Raw genomic sequence first — 25,153 nt, 5'->3', positions numbered from 1 at the left:
GGATTTTTTTAAAGAGAGTGGTCTCTCTGTAACTACAACTATCATAGGCATGCCTCCTCTTTTCCAAAAGTAGTTTTACCACAAAAGTAGAATAGATGAAGTCATACTGAGTCATAACATCTTGCAAATTATTAAGAAAAACCTGAAGAGGCCTTTCAACTTGCTTCGTTCAGTTTGTGGGAATTGTAACAGTCTTCAAACATAGCCTATATAATTCCAGAATTATTGTGAGTACCACAATCAAACACTCATGTGACACTTCTCCATTTGAGATTCCAGATCTCATATTCTGTAATTCTTTTTCTCCAGTCCAAACTTCAAACATCAGAACCTTGAAGTCTTTGATGCACACTGGAAAAATTGCAATTTTTTTCTTTCACAGATCTCCTGAAACTTAAACCTGCTCCAAACAATGGAACTCATGGAAGCTTGAATCACCTCCTAAAAAATCCTTTCTACATTCCCATCCCAGCAAAAGAACAGTCTTCTCCTCTTTCATGCCCATTTGGCCCCGTTCCCAGTCCAGATGTTTCAGGATGTACTTGTAGCTCAGTAAGTTTGTGGGTGGTTTCTGTTCAGTATGTTTTTAATCTAAATTAACTGTGTATCTATACTTAACCTTCGTTTTGACTTTTGCCATATTTGTATATTTGCAGATAACAGATTTGGGAGCAGTGAATGAAAGATTAAACCTCAATAATCAAGCAAGTAAGTCTGGTACAAACCCATTTATAATTAGTGAAAGGTTTCATAGGTTCTGGCACCCATCTGGGAATCTAGTTCTTTTAGAAGAGATTTTATTCAAACATATAAATTTAACAAATATATAAATTTGTTACATTAATTTAACAAATGTATAAATACTAAATTTAATTATTAATTAATTGTTAATTAATTAATTTGTTAACATCAATTTAAAAAATAAAGCTATATAAATTTAATTATTCAATTTAACAAATAAGGCTATATAAATTTAATACAGACACACACAAACACAGATCATAAGCTCTGAAGATGATCATTCCAGCATCAATCATGACACTGATTCCTATCAGAATTCTAGGAGACTAGAATGTTCAGGATCAGATAGGTATCTTATACAGACTCACCACTGGGCATAAATAAACCATATTACCAGTGAATTAGATGGGCATGAAAGTATATTACTAGTGAAGCCAAAGTTGTGTTACTAGAATATAGAAAATCCAATAGACCAGAGTTTCTCAAACTTGGCAACTTTAAGATATGAGGACTTCAACTCTCAGAATTCCTTAGCCACCCAGAAGTCCACAAAACTGCCAAGCTTGAAAAATACTGTTATATACAATACAGTTCCCAGGTTATTCAAGACCCAAGTTTAAGTAAATTCTACTGTACACAGGGAAACCACAGGTAGTCCTTGGTTTATAACTGTTTGATTAGTGATTACTTGAAATTACAACAGTATTGAAAAAAGTGACTTACAACCATTTCCTTACTTTTACAACTATCACCACATCCCATTAGTCATGTGATGAAAATTCAGGTGCTTGGCAACTGTCATGTATTTATGACAGTTGCAGTGTCCCAGGATTATATGGTTGCCATTTGTGACTTTTTGTGCTGGCTTCCGGCAAGCAAAGTCAATGGTGGGAACCAAATTTGCTTAACAACTGCAATGATTTGATTTACAACCATGGCAAAAAAAGTCATAAAAGTTTGTAAACTTAGGTGCAACTCCTTTAACAAGCTGTATTGATTGTATGTCAAGGTCTTTTTGTATAGTTTTTTTTTAATGGCATCACCATTTGGGGAGAGGAATAAAGTAGAGCAGTATTTTCTGAACTTTTTCTTTTTGGAAAACTACATTAATTAACTAATTTATCAGACTTTTAAACTGCCCAGCTCCCTCACCGTGGAGGGAGGAACCCCTATTTGTTTGCGTGAGTTATATTTATGGATATTTACTAAGTGAAAAATTAAACTTGATGCATTTGTAGAACATTTATTTATTGAATCATGTTAAAAAAATAACAATATTAAAATCCATTAGATATTAAAATGAATTTAAAAAATCATATTTTTAACAAATAGAAAAATAATAATGATAAGAATGGCATTGTTTCACATTTTTGTAAATATCTTCAATATTTTGCAAAGAATTTTGATTTCTCAGACCTCTGAGAGGGTCTTGGGGGGGCCCAGGTGTCCTTGGACCACACTTGAGGAAACACTGAGTTAGAGAAGAGGAAGCTATAAAGGGTTAGGAAAAAGCTGCAGACTCACACAGATAAGTACATCCATAGAGACATGCAGTTATCAGTGAATTTGGTGAACTCTGCATGGCTGAAGGTCAGAGTGTTCTGCAGAAATGAATAACAATTGTACCAAACAAGATTAGTCCATTCATTCTGTTTCCTGGACATCATAATCTTGATAATTATTTCTATGATTTTTATACTCATAAGGGACATATCGCTCTGTATAGTTCCAACGAGCCACCAGTAAAATAAAGCAATAAATGCAGGTAGTTTTATGTGTAGTGTATCCAAGATATCCATCACTTCAAATTGTTTTTTTTTTCTCCCTTTAGTTCCCCCACTTAAATTCTTTCGCTGCTGCTAATGGGAGCAGTGAGCTTTGCTTCTGAACCAAGTAACAGCTTGGTTAGGTTTTGTTGCCAGTGGTTCAACAATTTTCTTTTAAATGCTGCTAGTGTTGAATGGGGTGTGGGAGATGTAGAGTTTGGCTCAGCATGTTGAGTTAGAAGTCGTCAACATTCTGGTATCACATAGGCCAGGAAAAACCCCAAAGTGAGGTTTTAAATAGGTCAGCTTTCCAGTTATTCCCAACTGTTTTGTTCTTTCCAATATACTGAAAGGTTAAAAAAAATAAATCTCGAATGAGCAATTCATAATAATTTTGGAAAGAATTATATTCAGTTATTGTGAAACTCCATAATTATGGTTTATATTCTAGAAACGGAGTCTGAAACTCATAATTTGCCTTATGGAAGACCCCAGGTTCTACAACACAGCAAGTACTGCCTCCTTCACCAGGCTAAATATATAAGCGCATATAGCCAAGACATCTTGATGCCATTATGGAATTCATATACTGTCAACAAATCAGTAAGTTTTTGGATTTATTTACCTTTTGTAAAAAATAAATCTCAAATGAGCAATTCATAATAATTTTGGAAAGAATTGTATTCAGTTATTGTGAAACTCCATATTTATGGTTTATATTCTAGAAACGGAGTCTGAAACTCATAATTTGCCTTATGGAAGACCCCAGGTTCTACAACACAGCAAATACTGCCTCCTTCACCAGGCTAAATATATAAGCGCATATAGCCAAGACATCTTGATGCCACTATGGAATTCATATACTGTCAACAAATCAGTAAGTTTTTGGATTTATTTACCTTTTGTAAAAAAATAAATAAATGAAAGTCTAGGTGGAAAAAGGGTAATATATAAAAAGAAAATTTGGGGAGTTGTAGAGATGGATGCAGAGGTACAGATGTGGATAGTGATGGAGACAGAGATACATAAATCACATCAACTTCAGGTCATTCTTCATGTTGCTACTGAACATGGGCAAGTTTATTTCTGGTAAAAATTCAATAGACTGTATCAGATTTATAAGTAATCTTCTTGTCTAATTACATATTTAATTGTATACAGTTGTCTAGTTCATACAACAAACCTTAGATTTTTCAATCACAGGGTGGGATGCCAGAAAGGAATGATTATGCTCAGAAGAGAGAACATCAAAGTGGTGGAATGATACAAGCCACGTATGGGGAGGTTTTAGGTTATATTTTAGGTTTTTATACAATAGCATCTTTTTTACTGTCTACTGATTGTTGCAATGCTTCCTTTTGGCAGTAAAAGTCTGTTTATCTTGGTTCCCACAGCAATTTGCCTGAGAATAGATACACAGTTATAAAAGTTTTGTAAACAGTCTTTTCCCCCATTAAATTACATTTTTACTCTAGTGGTACTACTAATTTATATTTCTTTATGTGAACACAGTTTCAAATGCAGAATTTGGAGCATATCTGATATTGAAAATGTATTTATATTGGTGTTATTACAATTAATTCTCCATGCTATTAAATATGCTATATTTACATTAAATTAAACTAAAAAAAATACGTGACAGGGTCCTGCCATCTTCTCCACCACAGAGGATCAAACCTTCAGGTCTTTTTTCAACATTTTTCTTTCAAACAGAAATCTCCCAGCTTTGAGGTCTGCTTCTTTTAGCCACAAACCAATTTCTCCCTTCCAGTTTCCAACAGGTTTTACATAACTGTCAAACTTTATTTTCTCTTGAACTGCTCAATAGTTCTCTTTCTGGGCCTTCTCATTGCAATCTGAGTTTACTGAGCCTTTAACCAATCTAAACTGTATATTTTCTGTCATCCACTCATTTTCAAAGTTTCATCTTGAGGGCTTCGTTCCACAGCACAGAGTGCCAAGGTAATCATAGCCTGCAGTATATTACTGAATGGAAAAATACAACATATACAAATACAGCATTCATTCACCGAATGATACTGCGGATAGTCTCAAAATGGCATACTGATGTTTAAAGATTGCTTATTTGCATATTTTCTTAAGGTACTTTGGAGTTAAAAGAAAACAGCATGTGTAGGGCAGACATTCAGGAGTGTAGTCTGCTATTTTTGCTGCGGCAATTCCACTGTTGTAGTTAGCTATCCTTTTTTTTTAAAAAAAAGCCATTCAGTGGTTTGGCAGTCAAAAGCAATGGTGTTATGATAAAGAAAAGAAAAGCAGGCTTCTGTTCCCTGTGTAATTATTTTGGCATTCAAGGCAGAGGGGCATGCTTTCTCTGTTATTATGTTTTTCTGTCCTCTATATGTACCACTTCTATGCTGTCTGTGCAGTGTACCAAACTTTCTAAGAAAATCCATCTATGAATGCCATTAAAACAGATGAGCATGGGTGAAGTTTGTAGAGATGACTATTTTCAGGGTTTTTTTTATTTCTTTGGGAGGAGAGATGGAGAACTGAAGTTTCTCAGTATGGGCATTTCACCCAAATTGAGTAGGCAAGATTGGGAAGTTGTGGTTCTTTCAACATGCCTTGTAATCCTAACACTTCTTGATGGAACTGGAGAAATCTCTTTCTGTGGGCTTGGAAATCATTAATCACAGGGGCTGAATTCACAGAATATGCTAAATTGAATGTGACTGGTTAGTGTTAAGTCCAGACACAAACAGAGAGGCAGGACGATTGTAGTGAAGTAAAACAACCATTTATTTCAGGAAACAGAAACAACAAAAATAACTACGAACTGAGGGCTGCCTGAGGCTGCAGCTCCTTTTACCAGGAGCTGTCCAGCCTGTCAGCCACTGACGCTGACCAATGAGTGAAGGCTGATGTAAGACTCACTCCTACTTGCATATTCAACAGTTAGCTCCTAACTATCTACATTAACTGGCAATGAGATCCCCAGGTTGAGTTGGAGGGGAGATTTTTCTAGCCTGGATTGGAGATATAGCGATTTAATCTGTATACACAGCTTTTGCCATCTCTGAGCTAATATACCTTCTCCAGGTAGCTGGAGAAAATACTTTAGATTACCTTCCCCAACCCGGTGCCCTTCAGATAGCTGGATTTGAAGTTAATATTATTCCCAAATGTTAAAAGAGGCTAATCTGAATCCTAAATCCTTGGTCTGAATCAAGAGAGATTGCTTCTTCTGCTTCAGAAAATAATGACCTTATTGACATGTATTATATATTCCATGCTAAGGTTGGATCTTCCATGCAAAGGTTAGATCAGGGTTTCATTTTCCTGGACATTATGAATTAAACTGTTGTTGATATATATATATTACATATACAGTGTATAGGTCCACATATAGACAGTGTTAAAAGTAAATATATTTGCATTCTTTTGTTCTTTTTAATTTGTCTCACTTGTTATTTTTAGATACTTTGATAGAAGAGTTATACAGTATGTAGCTTTTCTGAGTCTCAAAACTGAAGGCATCTTTTAATATATTAAAGTTGGAGACATTTTTTATGATGATGATGATGATGATGATGATGATGAACCTAAATCAAATCCACTGCAAGATAAAAGTCTCTTCAATAAATGTTATAAAATACATTTTAAAATGCTGGCCCAGGGTGGATAGGTAGTTGGGTGTTTTCAACTTCCCAATTTAGATTAAGAGTGTGTGATTGGTGGCTTCATGTGTCTAAAAGAGTAACAAAAACCTGTCTCTCCCTGTATATTCTTACACACACACCCACCACACACTTCCATGACACGTAGTGTCAGCCAAGAAAGTTTTTCTGATGTCATGGAGAAGTGAACACAAAGATTTTTCCAGAGCATAAAGCAGCTGTTGTGTCACTCAGTCTTGTCCAATATAATCAAAACAAAGTTCCTAGAAAATAGAGCTCTCAATGGAAAATCAGATACCAACCTTTCTGTGAATTCTAAACACGGTGTCTTTAATGGCAAGTCAAAGGCTTCTTTAATACATTGAAATTAAAAGTTGCCTCATCTAGAATTTTCTTGAGCTGCATTTTAAAGTAACATTGTGAGCGATGTTGAACTGCTAGAGAAGCTGATGAAATGTAGTAAATAAGTAAACAAGATGAGCCACCAGGCTTTTGTTATTTTCATCCTACAAACTTTTACCTGTTACAAACATACTTAACATTTTAAACTGCAAAATGATTTAAAGATTTTTTTCAGTCTAATCAGATGCATATTAAGATGTTTTCATGAAAAAGGGCATCTGGTTCTCCAGATGTATTGAGTTGTACAAAGGATAAGGCACTAAATAAAAATAAGTAGATTTCTCCTTCACAGTTGCCATCTCACCACTTCTGAGGTGAGAACCTTTACGTTAAGAACCAACCCCTGGCATTTTATAAAGCAATATGGAATTGGAGAACCTTGGGGAACTTCAATTGAGGAACTTGGTCCAAAGATTTCTGAACTGAATCTGGCATTTCTATCTTTGTTAAGCTCAATCACGCCTTCAAACTGGTGAAACTCTAAGAAAGAAGCCTTTAACAGTAAACACCTAATACTACTACTAATAATAACTGTAATGTATTTGAATTTTAGGAGGGAAATTTGGGTGGGAAAATGCACGTTGCTGATTGGCTGATGCCTCAGCCAAAATACTATTTAAAGAGGGGGTTTTGCCTGTTGGCTTTTGCTGGGATCACAATAAACTACAGAGCTGTTGTCACTTGTATGGTCTCCTGCCTCGTCATTGCCCGAACTTAACAATAACAAAAGAGTTGGAAGGGACCTTGGAGGCCTTCTAGTCCAACCCCCTGCCCAGGCAGAAAACCCTACACCATCTCAGACAGATAGTTATCCAACATTTTCTTTAAAATTTCCAGTGTTGGAACATTTACAACTTCTGCAGGCAAGTTGTTCCACTTACTAATTGTTCTAACTGTCAGGAAATGTCTCTTTGGTTCTAAGTTGCTTCTTTCCTTGATTAGTTTCCACCCATTGCTTCTTGTTCTACCCTCAGGTGCTTTGGAGAACAGCCCGACTCCCTCTTCTTTGTGGCAACCCCTGAGATATTGGAACACTGCTATCATGTCTCCCCTAGTCCTTCTTTTCATTAAACTAGGCATACCGAGTTCCTGCAACCGTTCTTCATATGCTTTAGCCTCCAGTCCACTAATCACCTTTGTTGCTCTTCTCTGCACTCTTTCTAGAGTCTCAGCATCTTTTTTTACATCGTGGCGACCAAAACTGAATGCAGTATTCCAAGTGTGGCCTTAGCAAGGCATTATAAAGTAGTATTAACACTTCACATGATCTTGATTCTATCCCTCTGTTTATGCAGCCCAGAACTGTGTTGGCTTTTTTAGCAGATGCTGCACACTGTTGGCTCATATCTAAATGGTTGTCCACTAGGACTCCAAGATCCCTCTCACAGGTACCACATATTGAGCAAGGTACCACATATACAGTACCTGTGCATTTTGTTTTTTTGCCTAAATGTAGAACCTTACTTTTTCATAGTTGAATTTCATTTTGTTAGATAGCGCCCAATGTTCAAGTCTGTCAAGATCCTTCTGTAACTTGAGCCTATCTTTTGGAGTGTTGGCTATTCCTGCCAGCTTGGTGTCATCTGCAAATTTGATGAGTTCCCCATCTATCCCCTTGTCCAAGTCATTGATGAAAATGTTGAAGAGTACTGGGCCTAAAACAGAGCCATGGGGTACTCCACTGCATACTTCCCTCCATGTGGATGTAGTTCCATTGAGGACTACACGTTGAGTGCGGTTGGTCAGCCAGTTATGAATCCATCTGATAGTGGTTCTGTCTAACCCACATTTTTCTACATTATCTAGTAGTAGGTGTTTTTTTTTTAAATTTGAATTTATATCCCGCCCTTCTCCGAAGACTCAGGGTGGCTTACACTGTGTTAAGCAATAGTCTTCATCCATATACAAAGTCCATATCCATATACAAAGTCTTCATCCATATACAAAGTCAACTTTATTGCCCCCAACAATCTGGGTCCTCATTTTACCAACCTTATAAAAGATGGAAGGCTGAGTCAACCTTGGGCCTGGTGGGACTTGAACTTGCAGTAATTGCAAGCAGCTGTGTTAATAGCAGACAGACTTAGTCTGCTGAGCCACCAGAGGCCCTATGGTCTACTTTATCAAATGCTTCACTGAAGTCCAAGTAAATTATATCGACAGCATTCCTCTGGTCTACTAATTTTGTCACTTTGTAAAAGAATGCAATAAGATTAGTCTGGCATGATCTGTTTTTGACAAACCCATGTTGGCTTTTGGTTATTACTTTGTTTGTTTCTAGATGTTCGGTGATTCGTTGCTTGATTATCTTTTCCAGAATCTTCCCCGGTATTGAGGTCAGGCTGATAGGTCTGTAGCTTCCTGGATCTGTTTTTTTTTTCCTTTTTTGAAGATGAGAACTACATCAGCTCTTTTCCAGTCCTCTGGCAGCTCCCCTGTGCTCCAGGATCTTTGAAAGATATAGTTCAGTGGTTCTGAGATCTCGTCTGCCAGCTCCTTCAGAACCTTGGGTGCAATCCATCTGGTCCTGGTATTTGAACTCATCTAGGGTAGACAGGTGTTCACTTACTATTTTCTTCCCTATTTTAACTTGTGATCCTATTCTGTATTTTGTGGTGCTGTTTTTGATAGGTTGGATTGTTTTTTTCCTTTTGTGTAAAGACAGATGCAAAATAGAAGTTAAGTAGATCTGCTTTCTCCCTGTTGCTTGTCGTCTTCTTGCCACTTTCTCCCAGCAATGGACCAATTGTTTCCTTGACTTTTTTCTTGTTTTTAACATGTTGGAAGAAGCTTTTTTTTTTGTTATTTTTTCTTTTGTCGCTAGCCTTTGTTCGTTGTGAGCCTTAGCTTTCCTCACTTCATCTTTACAGGCTCGGGCTATTTGTTGATATTCTGCCTTAGTTATTTGCCCCTCTTTCCACTTTTTATACTTGTCCTTTTTGTCTTTCAATTTACTGACAAGCATTTTGTTGTGTATGTTAATTCCCTCAGAATTTGTTTGGTTCATGGTACTGATAAAATAACACGAGGGTGGGAAGGGATGGTGAAACCCAGCTTGGACATGTGGCTCAGATGGTATCGAAACAGGAAGACCCTGACTTTTTTGGGGGGGGGAGGTCATCTTAGATTCTTAAAATGCTGGTTATATTTGTATCTTATTTTTTTGTCTTTTCTCAGATGGTCTTTTCTCTTTTTTATTCACATTATTCAATGTTTAGCAGAACATTTCAACCTTAAAATAACTCATTTGTTAAATAAATAGCTTGTCTGTATTAGAAAATCTTCAGCCAGCTGCTTAAGCAATAGTGCAACTCAGCTTATTCATAAGGGTTAAAAAATGTTTAATGACCTGATCTGGCATTTCATGAAATAGCGCCAGTAATAATCTGAACTGGTTTCAGAAGATATAAAGATCAGCTTTCAGCAACTTATTATAAAACAGAGGCTTTGCAGAAGGGATGCTGCCCAGATTTCCTGATCGTGATTTAAACACAAACATTTTGTCTCTGTGGGAAAAACATTCATTTTTACCAGAGGAAGAATTTGGTTGTACCAAACCATCAACTTCTCCCACACAGAAACACACAAATATTTTCTTCCTCCTTTCTACCCTCTAACAGACATACACAGACACACACTCAGAAAGATAAACTTTCCCCACTCAAAGTTAAAAATAATATTTATGCTGGTAATTCCACGTTTAGAAGAATTTCTAAATTATCCTAACATTCATCACATTAAATGACAAAGTGGACTTTTTACCGTAATCTTTCCAAATTTTTTCAAAGATTTTACCATAGAATGAATCTTATTCTCTCTCTCTCTCTTTTTAAAAAAGAAAAATGAAAGTTCACTTTGTGAGACAGAGAAATGGTTTTGGGGAGGAAAAATCTTTAATCTTTTCCCTCTCATTGATCTACGTGCAGTGGTCCAGAAATATATTTGCCGCCCCCCCTTCTCTGTTCTGAAGCAATTTTATATTATTCTTTGCCATTAGCAAAATAAAACAAAAATAATTAATGTATCTTAGGTATCTTCATTTGTTGATTTCAGTTCATTTGTTTGCTATCCTGAATTGTCTCTTTTGAATCAGAAGAACAAAAGAAAACAAAAGAAAATCTCATATTCAGTCTCTCCACTACAGGATGGCTAAATCATGTGTTGAAATAAACGTCACTGACTTTATAAAATGTGGGAAAACTTTTTAAATGGTAATACAATTGACTGTGTATAAAAATGAAGAAGGCAGCCAGAGCAACTGGATACATCTCTCCGGTTCAAGGAATTTGCTGAATGTTTCCATTTTATGACTTATTATTTACATCCTGTGACACTTTTAGAAAAAGTGGCTGAAAGATGACCCGGAGGTCAGAGCAGCTGTTTCCAAATACTGTACTTAAAGTCCCACAAAATACAAATAAATTATGCCTCTTGGTGCATTGATTACTAGTTCCCTTTTGAAGCAGGTTCTTTTTACCAGACATGGTAACTGTTTTTTTCCTCTAAGCTCAACCTTCTGTGCAGGTTGAGCCAAATCTTAGAAAAGATGAGGTGTGTGTGTGTGTGTGCCCCCCAACTATCTTTGCCAACCTCTATAGCCCATAATTGGCTGCTGCTTGTGCAGAGAGAGCAAGGCCTAGAGAAAAGAGACCCACAGAATAGCAGCATTTCCACATCACTGAACCTGTTGCTTGTGTATTCTGAAAAGTTCCTTTGAATCCGAAGAACTTTGCGTCAAGAACACTTGTACAGTAAAATACTGTAGTTTGGGGCTTATTCTACATTCTTTCATTGATTTCCTGAGAAGTTCTTGGCTGTCAATTGAAGCATGAATGAAGAAATATCTCAAAATTCCACTTACGGCTTTTTCTTCATACCATTCATTTGTCATACACCAATGTCCAAGACTACAAGGCAATCAAACCAGTCAGTCCTAGAGGAGATCAACCCTGACTGCTCTTTAGAAGGCCCTGAAGATCTGAAGATGAATCTCAAATACTTTGGCCACCTAATGAGAAAGAAGGACTCACTGGAGAAGAAACTAATGCTGGGAAAGATTGAGGGCAAAAGAAGAACGGGACGACAGAGAATGAGGTGGCTGGATGGAGTCACTGAGCAGTAGGCATGAGCTTAAATGGACTCCAGAGGATGGTAGAGGATATAGGAAGGCCTGGAGGAATGTTGTCCATGGGGTCACGATGGGTCGGACACGACTTCGCAACTAAAAACAACAACAATGTCCAAGGCACTATTTACATGTAATGCAATTAATCAAAACATTTTTAGGATAATGGATGATATTACAATTGTTTTATGGTGTTTTTAAAAAAGATAAAATGATATCAGGGCAAAACCCAGAATAAAACTGAATAGAAGAAATGGTATTTATGTGTTCAGATGCAATAGTGAACAGTGATAATATTAAAATGTATCAGACAATAAGAACGACAATGGCTATCTCCACCTGATGCCATGGCATATCTTGCCTAACCATATTTTTTTGGATAACTCATGATTTGTTTGGTTTATACAACACACCATTACAAACAGCATATGCTAAAGTATACATGAGCCAGGCATATTGTAGAGTCCCAGCCAATGGAGCAAAATACTAGAAACGCGACATTGTTATGACTACTTTGGTATACTATAGATGAGAATACAGTAAACTATTTCTGGGTAGCTGCTTTTTATAAATACTAAAAGGTAGTCCTCAACTTATTACTGTTCATTTAGTGACTGTTGAAAGTTACAACAGCACTGAAAAAAGTGACTTATGACCATGTCTCACATTTACAACCCTTGCAGCATCCCCATGGTCATGTGATCAAAATTCAGATGCTTGGCAACTAACTCAGGTTTATGATGGTTGCATTGTCGTGTGTGTGTGTGTGTGTGTGTCTGTCTGTCTTGTGATCACCCTTTTGCGACCTTCTGTCAAATAAACTCAACAGGGAACCCACATTCACTTAACAAACATACGACTAATTTAACAAATGCAGTGATTCACTTAACAACTGCGGCAAGAAAGGTTGTAAAATGATGCAAAACTCACTTAACAAATCTCCCTTAGCAACAGACATGTTGGGCCAGTGGTGAAATCCACATTTTTTTACTACTGGTTCTGTGGGCGTGGCTTGGTGGGCATGGTGTGGCTTGGTGAGCGTGGCATGGTGGGCGTGCCAGGAGAAGGATACTGCAAATTCTCCATTCCCACCGCACTCTGGGGCCAGCCAGAGGTGGTATTTGCCGGTTCTACGAACTACTCAAATTTTCCACTACCGGTTCTCTGAACTGTTCAAAATTTTCGCTACCGGTTCTCCAGAACCTGTCAGAACCTGCTGGATTTCACCCTTGCATTGGGCTCAATTGTGATCGTGGGTTGAGGACTATCTGTATAGCTATGTATTGTGGTGCTTTTGTAGTCAGAGATCAAGGTTGCCTTTGGATGAGTGGCTAATATAGCCCAGCAAAAGCCAACAGTGTGACGGTTGCTGTTGTGTCTTGCCCGCCCTCAGAGCAGCCGGGGCCTTCTTACCTGCTCCCGAACACTGAGGAATATATGCCTTCCAGCCCCAGTCCTGGCTCCATGCCCAGACAAACTGCAGAAGAAGGAGCATCTCCCTGCCCCAGCCCTGACTCCATGCCCAGGCAAATGGAGCAGCTAGACCCCTCCCCCTCCTCCACAGCATGTGAGCCTGAGGAGGGTTTATTACCAACTGCTGATTGGAGTGACCCTCGCATCAGAAGATTGGATAGGCGGAGGCAACAGAAGGAAGGGAGGGGCAGGCCTTAATGAGTGCTGAGTCATGGAGCCACACCCCATGGCTTATATAAAGGATCTGCTTTCTGGCAGTCTCTGAGTCAGGCAAAAGTCGAACTTATCTTGCTGAAGTCACTTACTGGTCTCCTGCCTGCTCTGAGGACTTTGCTAGGACTTTGGGCAGAGCTGCAGAGGCAAGCCTGATTCAGATTTCCCTGACCCAGCCGTCAGCGGAGGAGTGGGACACGACAGTTGCATTCATTTAGCAGTACGTTACTAGCTGCGTCGTAAACTTTCTCCCACTCCAGAGTGGATGGTGTTTTGCTTTGGCTCATTTTCTCTGTTCACCTGTGCTTCTTTTGCATATACATCATGATTCACCATTGGCAATATAGTGCGTGTATCCCTTTCCAAACATGAGTATTCTCTCTCTCTCTCTCTGATGACTCACGACTTGATTTTGACCAGCACAGTGGTTTGCTTCTGAGAAAACCTCAGAGTTAAGGAAATACGGCTTGGCTAAGGTATTAGTGATCTCAAACGAACCCCCTTGGGTATCGTTGCTTCCATTTTGTCATGGGTTCAGGACAAAACTGTGAGGATTTTTCTCCCGCTTCTTCCATCCATGTACTATGGAATGCTGCAGAATAAGAAGTAAATCGACTGGATATATCTTAGAGCAAAGGGCAGGAAGGCCATTTATATTTTCAGCATCACCATGATTCATTATAAAAATGGGAAAAGAAAAAAATCAAAGGAAACCAAGCTAGGAAGTCTGAAAACCTAAGGTTAGCCACGACCGTGGGCGTAATGCTTTCTTTTGCCTTCTTCTCTTCCAGATATTTAAGCCAACTTCTGTTCCTCCCAATGCTTCAGACTGTCTGCGGCTAGATGTTCGAATCCCTGCAGCTCACAGCCAAACTTGCTCCAACTACCAGCCAGACCTGCCTATCACCCCCGGCTTCCTCTATCCTCCCAGTTAGTAAAACTGTTCTTTATATAGAAAGGGCATAATGTTTTAATTATCTGGATGTGGCTGAGTGTTTAAACATATACATAGCACTAACCATGGGATAAGCGTGGCATTCAGGAGGAGGGGGGGGGAGACAATAAAAAAGAAAACATTTTGTGGTGTTTCTTGTCCATAAGAAGAACATAATATAACCATTGCATTTTGTAGGCACAGACTGCAGGGCCATGGGAGGTGCAATTCTAAATATTTGATTCCACAGGTTTGCATTTAAAGAGAGTAGGACTGGAAGGCAGCTGCGAGAAAGATCGGTTTATAAAATAAACTAGAAATATAAACAGCAGCAAGACGCGTACACAGGTAGTCCTTGACTTTTGACCACAACTGAGCCCCAAAGTTTTGTTGCTAAGCAAGGCGGTTACTCTATTTTACAATCTTTTCCCCACAGATGTTAAGTGAATCACTGCAATTGTTAGTGAATCATGCAGTCATTAAGTGAATCTGGTTCCCCCATTGACTTTGCTTGCTGGTGGCCAGCTGGGAAGGTAATAAATGGTGCTCCCATGACCCCAGGACCATACAAATGTCATAGATACATGCTAGTTGCCAAGCGCCCAAATTTTGCTCATGTGACTAGGGGGTTGCTGCAAAAATCGTAAGTGTGAAAACCAGTCATAAATTGCTATTTTGGTGCCATTGTATCTTCAAACAATAACTAAATGAATGGTTGTAAGTTGAGGATTACTTGTATGGAAATAGTACGGAGACTCAGGGCATCTTACAAAATCAATATACATTGATTTTATATTTATTGATATATAGAGATAGATAGATGATGATGATGATGATAGATAGATAGATAGATAGATAGATAGATAGATAGATAGATAGATAGATAGATGATAGATAGATGATAGATAGATAGATAGATAGATAGATAGATAGATAGATGATAGATAGATAGATAGATAGATAGATAGATAGATAGATAGATAGATGATAGATAGATAGATAGATAGATAGATAGATAGATAGATAGATAGATGATAGATAGATAGATAGATAGATGATAGATAGATGATAGATAGATAGATAGATAGATAGATGATAGATAGATAGATAGATAGATAGATAGATAGATAGATAGATAGATAGATAGATAGATAGATGATGGATAGATAGATAGATAGATGATAGATTTTGTAAGCTGCCCAGTCCCCTTGCAGCAAGATGGATGGCAAAACAAATTTAATAAATAAAAATAAATAAATTAGGAAGGTTACAGCTTATCTTTTCAATTCCCTTTGCCCTGTTTTGGACAATGATGCAGTTAGCCATTTTAGATTCTGATCTTCATACTCTTATGCTCACCCATTTTTCGGAATTTGTTCTAGTACTTATGGAGCCACTTTTCATTCTGTTGACTGGGTCCTAATTTATTCCCCAAAGCTCTAACTGCAGCAGTGACTCAGATTTTCCATTAAAATCTTTGCCATACACTCATAATCAACTGAGGGTCATATCTTTTCCCTTAGAAGTATGTTGGTATCTTCCCTGCTTTTGTAATCTGAAGCACACACTCCAGGCTTCTCAAGTTTGCTGTGGATACACTGAGAGAGTAGCAGAGGTGGGTTTCAGCAGGTTCTGACCAGTTCTGGAGAACCGGTAGTGGAAATTTTGAGTACTTCGGAGAACCGGTAGTAAAAATTCTGACTGGCTGTCTATTCTCTGCCTCCCAAATCCCATCTGATTGGGAAGAAATGGGGATTTTGCAGTGACCTTCCCCTGGATTGGAGTGGGAATGGAGATTTTATGGTATCCTTCCCCTGCCACGCCCACCAAGCCATGCCATGCCCACCAAGCCACACTCACAGAACCAGTAGTAAAAAAATTTGAAACCCACTACTGGGGAGTAGGACAGATCTACTTGGATATGAATAGCCATTCCACCCAGCACAAACTTTCTTCATGGAAAGCTCTAAGATTTCCATCTTTTCTCACTATTTCCCCATTATTTTTATACATACAGGTATACATAGATATCTATTATACTGTTTCCTTTCTGTAACGCAAACTGTAGCAAAGGTGTAAAAGATAACAATTCAACAGATATAAGTCATAAAATAAGAAAAAGCTAAATAAATATAGCCAAATCCAGCTTACTAAGCATTCATGATATCTTTCCATACCCTTCTAGTCTTACAACCATCCTAATTTTTACAATGCCTATATATTTTTCCCCTTCTTCTTCTTCTTCCTCCTCCTCCTCCTCCTCCTCTTCCTCTTCCTCCTCTTCTTCTTCCTCCTCCTCCTCCTCCCTCTACAATCTCATCATTTATTTCTTCTTTCACATTCACTCTATGACCATCTCAAGGCACTTCTTTTGTACTGTCTCTTCTTTTTTATATTCGGTCCATATTCATTCTCTCTCTTCCTGTTGAACTACATACACTGCTTAAGTGATTGATATTCACTGCATTCAACTTACTTCTATGCTGTTGAGGACATATTGTACCCAACACTCGCTTCCATAGAAGAAAGTGGTCAGAAGCGCACTCTTTTACACACATGTTTTCACTTCTTTTGACAAGTACTCATACTTCACAACAGACCACATACTGCCCACTTCCTTTCTCCACCCATCCTTAAGTGAACAGGAACCTATACTATTGCCAATCCCTATCCTGCCCATGTTATGCCTGTCCTGAGTCACCGTGCAATAATACTATCCTAATGATGTATGTGCAGCACCTGCTAAGAAAACAATTTAGTCCTCCCTCCAGTTTTTGCTGTCCTCCTTCTTTAGCTTGTTACCAACTAGTAGGAAGAATGTCTGCGAAACACAGCACTGCAGAAAAATGGGACGGATCTGAACATTGGGCTTTTAAAACAATAACCTCTGTGCCTGTCTTCCTACACTCCATTCTGTCACAAACTGAATTGAATGAAGTTTTTTTTTAAAAAAAACCAATAAACAAAACAGAAAGGGATTTTCAAGTAGAACTTTTATTTTAGAATGTAATGTTTTTGAGTATTGCAGTGATGCCTGATAATTGGGAGAATGCCATTATTATTGTCTCTTTCTCCAAAGGCAAAGATAGTCAGAATGAATGAAAACTTTACAGGTGAAATTACTTTGTTAGGTTTTCTTGGGAAGAGGTTGGCCAAATCCCTGAAAAGTGACAATTAGCAAAAATAAGAGAGTGCTTTGCATTTTAGGTCAAGCAGGGACAGTACAGATCAAATTTCTGCTCTTCAGTAGTTCATAATTAATGTGGGAATGTTTTCCTTTGTTGATTTAGTTGAAGTGAATTACAGAATGTATGCATGTACGTGGAGTGGAAATATGGTTGCTTAAAATGATAAGAATAGCACATGAAAGAAATACAGCCATATAAATTGAATGAAGGAACAAATGAAATGCTTAGAAACTTATTCAGAGTTGGGCAGGGAGCAACACAAGGTTATGTGATGTGTTCAATTGTTTATTTATGGATGAAATTATACAGATTGCTTGCGATGATGTTAGAGAGATGTTTTGGGGAAGTTATAAAACTGTACACATATTTATGTGCAGTTTGTCAGCATTCCAGAAAACCTTCCTTGCAGAAAAGACTCCAAGGCAAACATCTTTCAAAGTTCTTTTACTAGCATAGGTAATCTGGCACAGCTGGTGGAAATCCGAATCTGGGGATCCAGGTTCCTCCCTCAGTAATACAAACCCCCAAATCCCCACCTTCATGACCCCTCTGCCGATCACATGCTCCGATCTTCAACCATCCCATCTCGAGATATCACTCCGGCCACTCCTTCTCCAGATGCGAGCTCAGCCTGACCTTGACCGGCAGGAAGAATGTTGTTATGTCTAATAATCCCTTTTACTACCACCCACCTCCCCTACTTTCCCACACAGGAGAAAGTGGCAGCATGTGGAAGCCTTCAGCCTAGTATGGCTTCCACATTTCAAATTTTGGGTAGATTTTGTAATGCAATGAATAACATGAATGGAATATTAATGTTTTGAAGGTCGAGATAGTTTTGTTTAAGAAGGATAATAGTTAACATATATTATACATAAATGGCTGAAAACTAGAACAAGCAGATAAATTTAGAAGAAAGAAAAAAGCAGAGAACAGAGTCTCTTAGTACTATTTGTCAGGCTGGGACTGACAAACAAAAAAAATATCTATAATGTTTGTTGCAGTCAGTATCTTTCTTCTGTGATGTAATTGACTTCTTGTTTGAGTGGAGTGCAGGAAGTAGTTAAATGGTACAGAAGTAAATTCTTCAATATTGAAATTGATATAGCATTCAGCTAAAAAGAAAACTGTATGTACTTTTGATCCCCGCCCCCTGCTATCCATGCCATTAATCCATACTTTTTTCACACAGACTTCAGTTCATCTGGCCTTGAGCAGTATGATGCTCTAATTACTAGCAACATTGTTCCTATGTACAAAGAATTTACACGTAAGTTTGGAAAATTTTGGCATGATATTGTTTAAGAACTAACACTTTTTCATATCATGTTTCCTACCTGTAATAGCTCCTTTGACTTAATCTTGGTAAGTTTTTTTGGAAGTCAGCACATTTCTATACCCCTTGGTGGAACAATATGAAAATTGGTATTGTTGCTTTTATTATTATTTCAATGTAGGTACCCCGACTCCAGAATGACAGTAGACAGTTTACATTTTAATAGGAAAGGAGGAGGAGGAGGAGGAGGAGAAGAAGAAGAAGAAGAAGAAAATGTGTAGTAATATTCATCAGGCACATTTTTCAATCAGAAATCTTCTCTGAACAAGGCAGCCATTGATAGTGGTTTTTGTAGAATATTTTTTGAAGGAATTACACATTGGTATACTTTGCTAATATTTTTTTTCACTAGGGAAAATAGTAGAGACAGTTCAACCTTATATTGAGCAGACTAAGAGAGCTTCCTAAGATAGCAGATGCTGCAAACATCCAAAGAAGCAAGAAGCAAAAATAGGTTTTGTACAGCATCTCCATTCCAGATACCAATTTCACAAATGCTAAACGGCCATGGTTAGGGTTAGGACTGATCAAATCAAACACTGAAATTTTATTTTATTTTATTATTTTTATTTATTTTATTTTGTTCCCATTGCTTCTCTATCAACTTGCAATGGAAAATGATTACATTTGATTCTGTCTTGCTGTGCTCCTAATTACAGGACTGTGGGATTACTTCCATAGTACCCTACTTCCAAAATATTCTACCGAGAGAAATGGACTAAATGTCATCAGTGGGCCTATTTTTGACTATAATTATGATGGGCACTTTGATTCTAATGACACAATCAAACAGTAAGTAAATTTAAAAGGCTTAAAAGTAAACCAATATCTTAATTTTCCTTATTTGCTTAGAATAATTTCATATGCAATGAATGTAACTGGCTTTAGCAATTTTCCCAATGAACATGACATTACACATCATTCCACAGATTATTTCATCCAGGCAGTTTTACAGAATCAAGTTTACTGTTGTTAAGGCAGTAAAATTTAAATTTAAATATTTTAATCTCACAAATATGGTTTATTTCTGTGGGTAGTCTAAAGGTAGTCCTTGATCGGTCAGTTAGTGACGTTTGAAATGCTGAATGAACTATTTGGGAGACCCTTACGACCCAATATGAATTTCTGACAGTTAGGAGGCCCATGAAGTCACATGACTGCACTTCGGGCTGCATTTGCAGCATCTCACACTCACGTCACTGCTTTTATGACTTTGCCCAAAATCAGCATTTATTTATTTATTTATTTATTCATTCATTCATTCATTCATTTATTTTTTCGAGTACATATTAAATAATATAAGTATAAGCATGAATTGAATACATAAAATGAATACAATTAAAGGGAACATTAGGACAGGGACGGTAGGCACGCTGGTGCTCTTATGCATGCCCCTTACAGACCTCTTAGGAATGGGGTGAGGTCAACAGTAGACAATCTTAGGTTAAAGTTTTGGGGATTTTGGGATGAGACCACGGAGTCAGGTAGTGCATTCCAGGCATTAACAACTCTGTTACTGAAGTCATATTTTCTGCAATCGAGATTGGAGCAGTTCACTTTAAGTTTGACTCTATTGTGTGCTCGTGTATTGTTGTGGTTGAAGCTGAAATAGTCATTGACAGGAAGGACATTGTAGCAGATGATTTTACGAGCTATGCTCAGGTCATACGGAAGGCGGCGTAGTTCTACATTTTCTAAACCCAGAAAAACTTCTAGTTTTCAACAAAACCATACACATACCTGACCATTGATTCATTTAACAAGTATGGCGTTCTTGTTCTCTTGCAGGTTTGTAAATGATACAAAGATTCCTATCCCAACCCATTACTTTGTTGTGCTTACTAGCTGTGAGGATCGATCCAATACTCCACTAAATTGTCCACCAGGCTCTTTGGAAGTTTTGTCTTTTATTCTCCCTCATCGTCCTGACAATTCAGAGAGCTGTGCTGTAAGTGTGGTAACACTGATATCCAAACATTTTGCCTTGTCACTTCACAAATTTAGAATTTTTTAAAATTTCCACAATGGGACCCACCTAGCCTATAGATTCTTCTGATATACTGGGTTATTAGACCATTGTTTTAATAATCATTAAGTTCAATAGTGTTTTCAGCTAAATACAGTTGAATTGAAAATATATTAAGATTTTTAAAGTCTGATTCCACTGCCGCCTCCTCCTCTTCTTCCTCCTCCTCCTCTTCCTCTCCTGTATGCCTACAGGAAATAGGATTAGGATATGTTATGAAACAGTGGCTAAGAAGCTAAAATACAAATCTATAGTCCAAGATTTACATTGCACTTCTATTACAAATGCAGCAGATGGTCTTAATCAAAACAAACTGCTTAGCCCAAACTCTTGTTGCAATACAGGAATCTATGCTAGAATATTAAATGGAAATGAGTATACTAAGTGGGAAATGCATATACTCTAATAAGGATTACAATTGCAAATGTATATAAATCGCTTTAGACCTTCTAAACTCCAGAACTGAGAAATATCATTTTGGTCCATTTTATTTTCCCACTTAAATAAAAAAATCGTAGATCATACAATTAGAAGGAGCCATTTAAGCTACTGAATCCAATCGCTATTCAGGAAAGGAATAGAATTAAAGCATTTCAGACAGAAGCTTTCATTCAAGAAGCAATGGGTGGAAACTAATCAACGAGAGAAGCAATTTAGAACTAAGGAGAAATTTCCTGACAGTTAAAACAATTAACCAGTGGAACCACTTGCCTCCAGAAGTTGTGAATTCTCCAACACTGGAAGTTTTTTAGAAGATGTTGGATAACCACTTGTCTCAAGTGGTGTAGGGTTTCCTGCCTAAGCAGAGGGTTGGATTAGAAGACCTCCAAGGTCCCTTCCAACTCTTGTTTATTCTGTTCTGTTCTGTTCTGTTCTGTTCTGTTCTGTTCTATTGTATTCTATTCCTATTTCTATTCTATTACAGAAGAAAGGCCTTAGATCTCTCTAGGCAATTGGTTGCAGTGCCAAACTGCTTTTGCTGTATTGTCTTGGAGTTTTCTGTAGCACTCTATCAGAATCTGCTTTTCTATAACTTGATTCCTCTAATTAAGATTATTATTCTTTGTCCTCTGGAATGAGAGAGAACAAATCTTTACATTCTTCTATGTGACTTCCTTTTAGATGCTTGAAGAGGACTACCATTCTCCCCTTCTGACATCTTTTCTCAATGCTTAACATTCAGCACTTATAATTTTTCTTCATACAATTTAATTTCAAACACCCAGTCATCTTTATTGCTCTTCTCTGAATCTGATCTAGTTATTCTAAATCAGGGGTCTTCAAACCTGACAATTTTAAGACTTGCGGACATTGGGAGTTGAAGTCCACAAGTCTTAAAGGGGCCAAGTTTGGAGACACCTGTTCTAAATGCTTCTTAAAGTGTACTGTCCAGAATAGGACACAGTGGATAATGTGAGTCTTATCAAAGAGCTGTGTCGAATGGTGAACTTCCTGTAATTTGAACATCATACTTCTGTTGATGTAGGCTAAAACTGCATTTGTTTTCTTTGCAGCAACATCACATTGTATGCTCATATTCAGCTTGCATTCAAGTGCTATCAAAAAATTATTTTTCACAAGTACTATTGGAATAGCTGGCCCTTCATCTATAAAATTTAGAAATAGCTTTTTCTGTAACAAGAGTTAACTTAGAAAATAGATTTTTGGGTCTGATCTATCTTGCAATATTCCTTTATTTGCCTTCAGTTTTAGAATAGAATAGAATAGCATTTTTATTGGCCAAGTGTGATTGGAACACAAGGAATTTGTCTTGGTGCATACGCTCTCAGTGTACATAAAAGAAAAGATACATTCATCAAGGTACAACTGACTACTTTTTTTGCCTGACTACTGGTATATGAGAAAGCTCTATTTTTCTTTCTGCCCTCTTCTGTTTTCCAATGAAATGAATATTATTGCCAGAAAACTTGGTCGATGTTCACAGCATATTTTCTCAAGCTTTAATTCTGGAATTGTGACAAGTGGTGATGGGGTTTACAATCTGATGAAACTGTAAGGATTTCCTTTTGTCATTTTCACTATTATTTTTACTGAAGACAAAAAACAGGGAGGCATTTCGTGTTTCCACCAGTTATACTAGGCTGGCATTGTATGCTCATCTAAATCTCAAACAGTGTAGGCCATAAAAATCTAATAATGATCTATTAGCTCCGTGAATACACTCTAGTACTTGATATGCTATTCCATGTGCAAAAATTATAGCATTTTTCATTTTGAACTTAGAAGACCAGTACACTACTTTAACTGTCTGCCAAAACAGACCTCAAATGTTATATCTGCTTGCTTTATCAGGACAAATCGACAGATAATCTGTGGGTTGAAGAAAGAGTGCAGACTCATACAGCACGTGTTCGTGATGTGGAGCTCCTTACTGGTCTGAATTTTTATTCAGAGCTCAAACAGCCTCTCTCAGAAACTCTTCGATTGAAAACATTTCTGCCTATATTTATAAACCAAGTTGACTGAATGTAAATCTAGGGTTATTTCAGAGAAATTGTTCTGGCATCAGTGCTATTAATAATAATAAAAAACCCACTGTTGTGGAAGTATTTGTTTTCTCTCTCCTTGTTGTATCCATATGCATATTGAAAACAAGATTAAATGAATGCTGGGAAACCCTAAAACAATTTCAAATAGAAGGCCCTCCTGGGCAATTGTCCCAGAGGGAGAAGTGATACAGCTTCATCCAGAACTATCCTTGAGTTTGAAATACTGCTTAAATTATTGGACCAGCCTATTTTAAATCAATTGTCCCACATTTGAAATGGATTGTTTCACATTCAAAATAATTTGCATTTGAGATATTCTGTACATCGCCAGTTCTAGAGTTGAAATCCACAGTCTGAAGGATGCCCAGATTGGAGAAAAGTGATCTAGGTAAGCAAGTTACTTTCCTCCACCACACTCATCTCCTGGCAGACGGAAAGAAACATAGGGGAAAATATTAGGAAACGGTTAAATTCTGATACATGGACCTACCTCTGTTTTCCACTCAATTTATGATGAACCTTACTTTGCTTGCCCTGATCAAAATGAGGAGCAGGCTCAGAACTATTAGTTTTCAATTAATTAGGTGGCCTCTCCCATAGAAAATAAGAGGATTGCATCTTTTTTTTTAAAACAATAACAATTAATCTTAAATGCTTAGCCTCCGGCTTCATTTATTTGTGCCTGCAATTTGAGCATAAAACTAACTTCAAAATTAAGTTTTTAAAAGTTGTCTTATACTCATTTATTTATGTATACAAAATATATTTGCTATTTCTGAAAGTGCCAAAGAATCACTGAGCATAATAATGAAATTTATTTCACAACATCTCTCATAAGGGCACAGCCAGAATGTCATGTTATTGTATTTTGTACTCACATGAATAATGAGCTTGATAATTCACAAGTCCACCTTGCACAGTTTTTGTTCCCTCCTGCAAACAAGAGTAGCTTGATAGTGAGATGGGCAGCATATAAATTAAACAAAAAATTTGCCGTGTTTTACTGAAGTATGGGAGTTTACAGTTAACAGTCTTTTCTGTTTGCTAGTACAAAACATTCTGGTTCACTATGGCAATATTTTTATTGCTAGATTGGCAAAAACTCCAGCATCTGAATTGGGTTCTTAGGTTTTGTTGCCAAATAATCTTCATGCAAGATCTGATTATTTCCTAATTAAGCCATCTGTAAAATTGAGGCTGCTATGCTTTGCATAGTAGCCCAGTTATGCTGAACTAATGAATCCGATTTGGCATTGAGGTTTTTTTCTGAATATGTCTGAATACAATTTATCTGCAAATATTTGAATATGATATAAAAAAAACATGCTTGAACTTTTCAGTCCAGTATGTGAAGAACAATTGTCTTCACTGTATAGTCAGTAGTCGGTTTTTCTGCAAAGCTTCATGGAATGCTATAGTTAATAAACCATGAAAGTTTAGCCATAGCCAATGAATGAATTTGAAACAAATGTCTCTCATTCCAGTGCTAGGAAAGGATTTTCTCCAAAACAAAGATTACTAAAAAAAAAAAAAGCTTTTATAAGGTCAAAGGTCCTTATCATGTGTCTGGAGATGAGCATATACATTGCACGATGTTACAGGCCAATGTTTAGTTATTAAAAATGGTGAAGTGACATCCCAATGGCTTTTTAAAGGCTGCTATTTGAACATCAAAACAAGATAACTGGATCCCTGTTTTACAATCAATGTTGTTATATGAGGATGAAATGTAGAATGAATCAACGTTGTTTTCTGCTATAGGACCTTTCTTGGTTAATACAAATCAATCTTCCCAGTT

At 37.3% G+C, this 25,153-nt stretch overlaps 1 protein-coding gene across 4 annotated transcripts in view; it reads left to right on the top strand.

Moving 5' to 3' along the window:
* Positions 1-23,402, top strand: part of ENPP3 (ectonucleotide pyrophosphatase/phosphodiesterase 3) — a 93,812-nt gene extending 70,410 nt beyond the window's left edge. For 2 of the 4 annotated variants that reach the window (XM_058171733.1, XM_058171758.1), the window contains 8 exons: positions 383-552; positions 657-708; positions 2,959-3,110; positions 14,153-14,291; positions 18,676-18,753; positions 19,479-19,611; positions 20,608-20,767; positions 23,159-23,402. In XM_058171733.1, the coding sequence (XP_058027716.1) occupies positions 383-552; positions 657-708; positions 2,959-3,110; positions 14,153-14,291; positions 18,676-18,753; positions 19,479-19,611; positions 20,608-20,767; positions 23,159-23,332 (1,058 nt within the window). In that variant the 3' untranslated portion in view covers positions 23,333-23,402. Of the gene's footprint in view, positions 1-382; positions 553-656; positions 709-2,958; positions 3,111-3,232; positions 3,385-14,152; positions 14,292-18,675; positions 18,754-19,478; positions 19,612-20,607; positions 20,768-23,158 lie in introns of all 4 variants that reach the window. The other 2 variants (XM_058171742.1, XM_058171749.1) reach the window with 2 other exon arrangements.
* Positions 23,403-25,153: the final 1,751 nt, after the last annotated feature.

The sequence above is a fragment of the Ahaetulla prasina genome, chromosome 1 (assembly GCF_028640845.1).
Source record: "Ahaetulla prasina isolate Xishuangbanna chromosome 1, ASM2864084v1, whole genome shotgun sequence".
In the NCBI taxonomy this organism is placed as follows: Eukaryota; Metazoa; Chordata; class Lepidosauria; order Squamata; family Colubridae; genus Ahaetulla; species Ahaetulla prasina.
The sequence above is the reverse complement of the archived record's forward strand: the minus strand, read 5'-3'. Positions and strand labels throughout refer to the sequence as shown.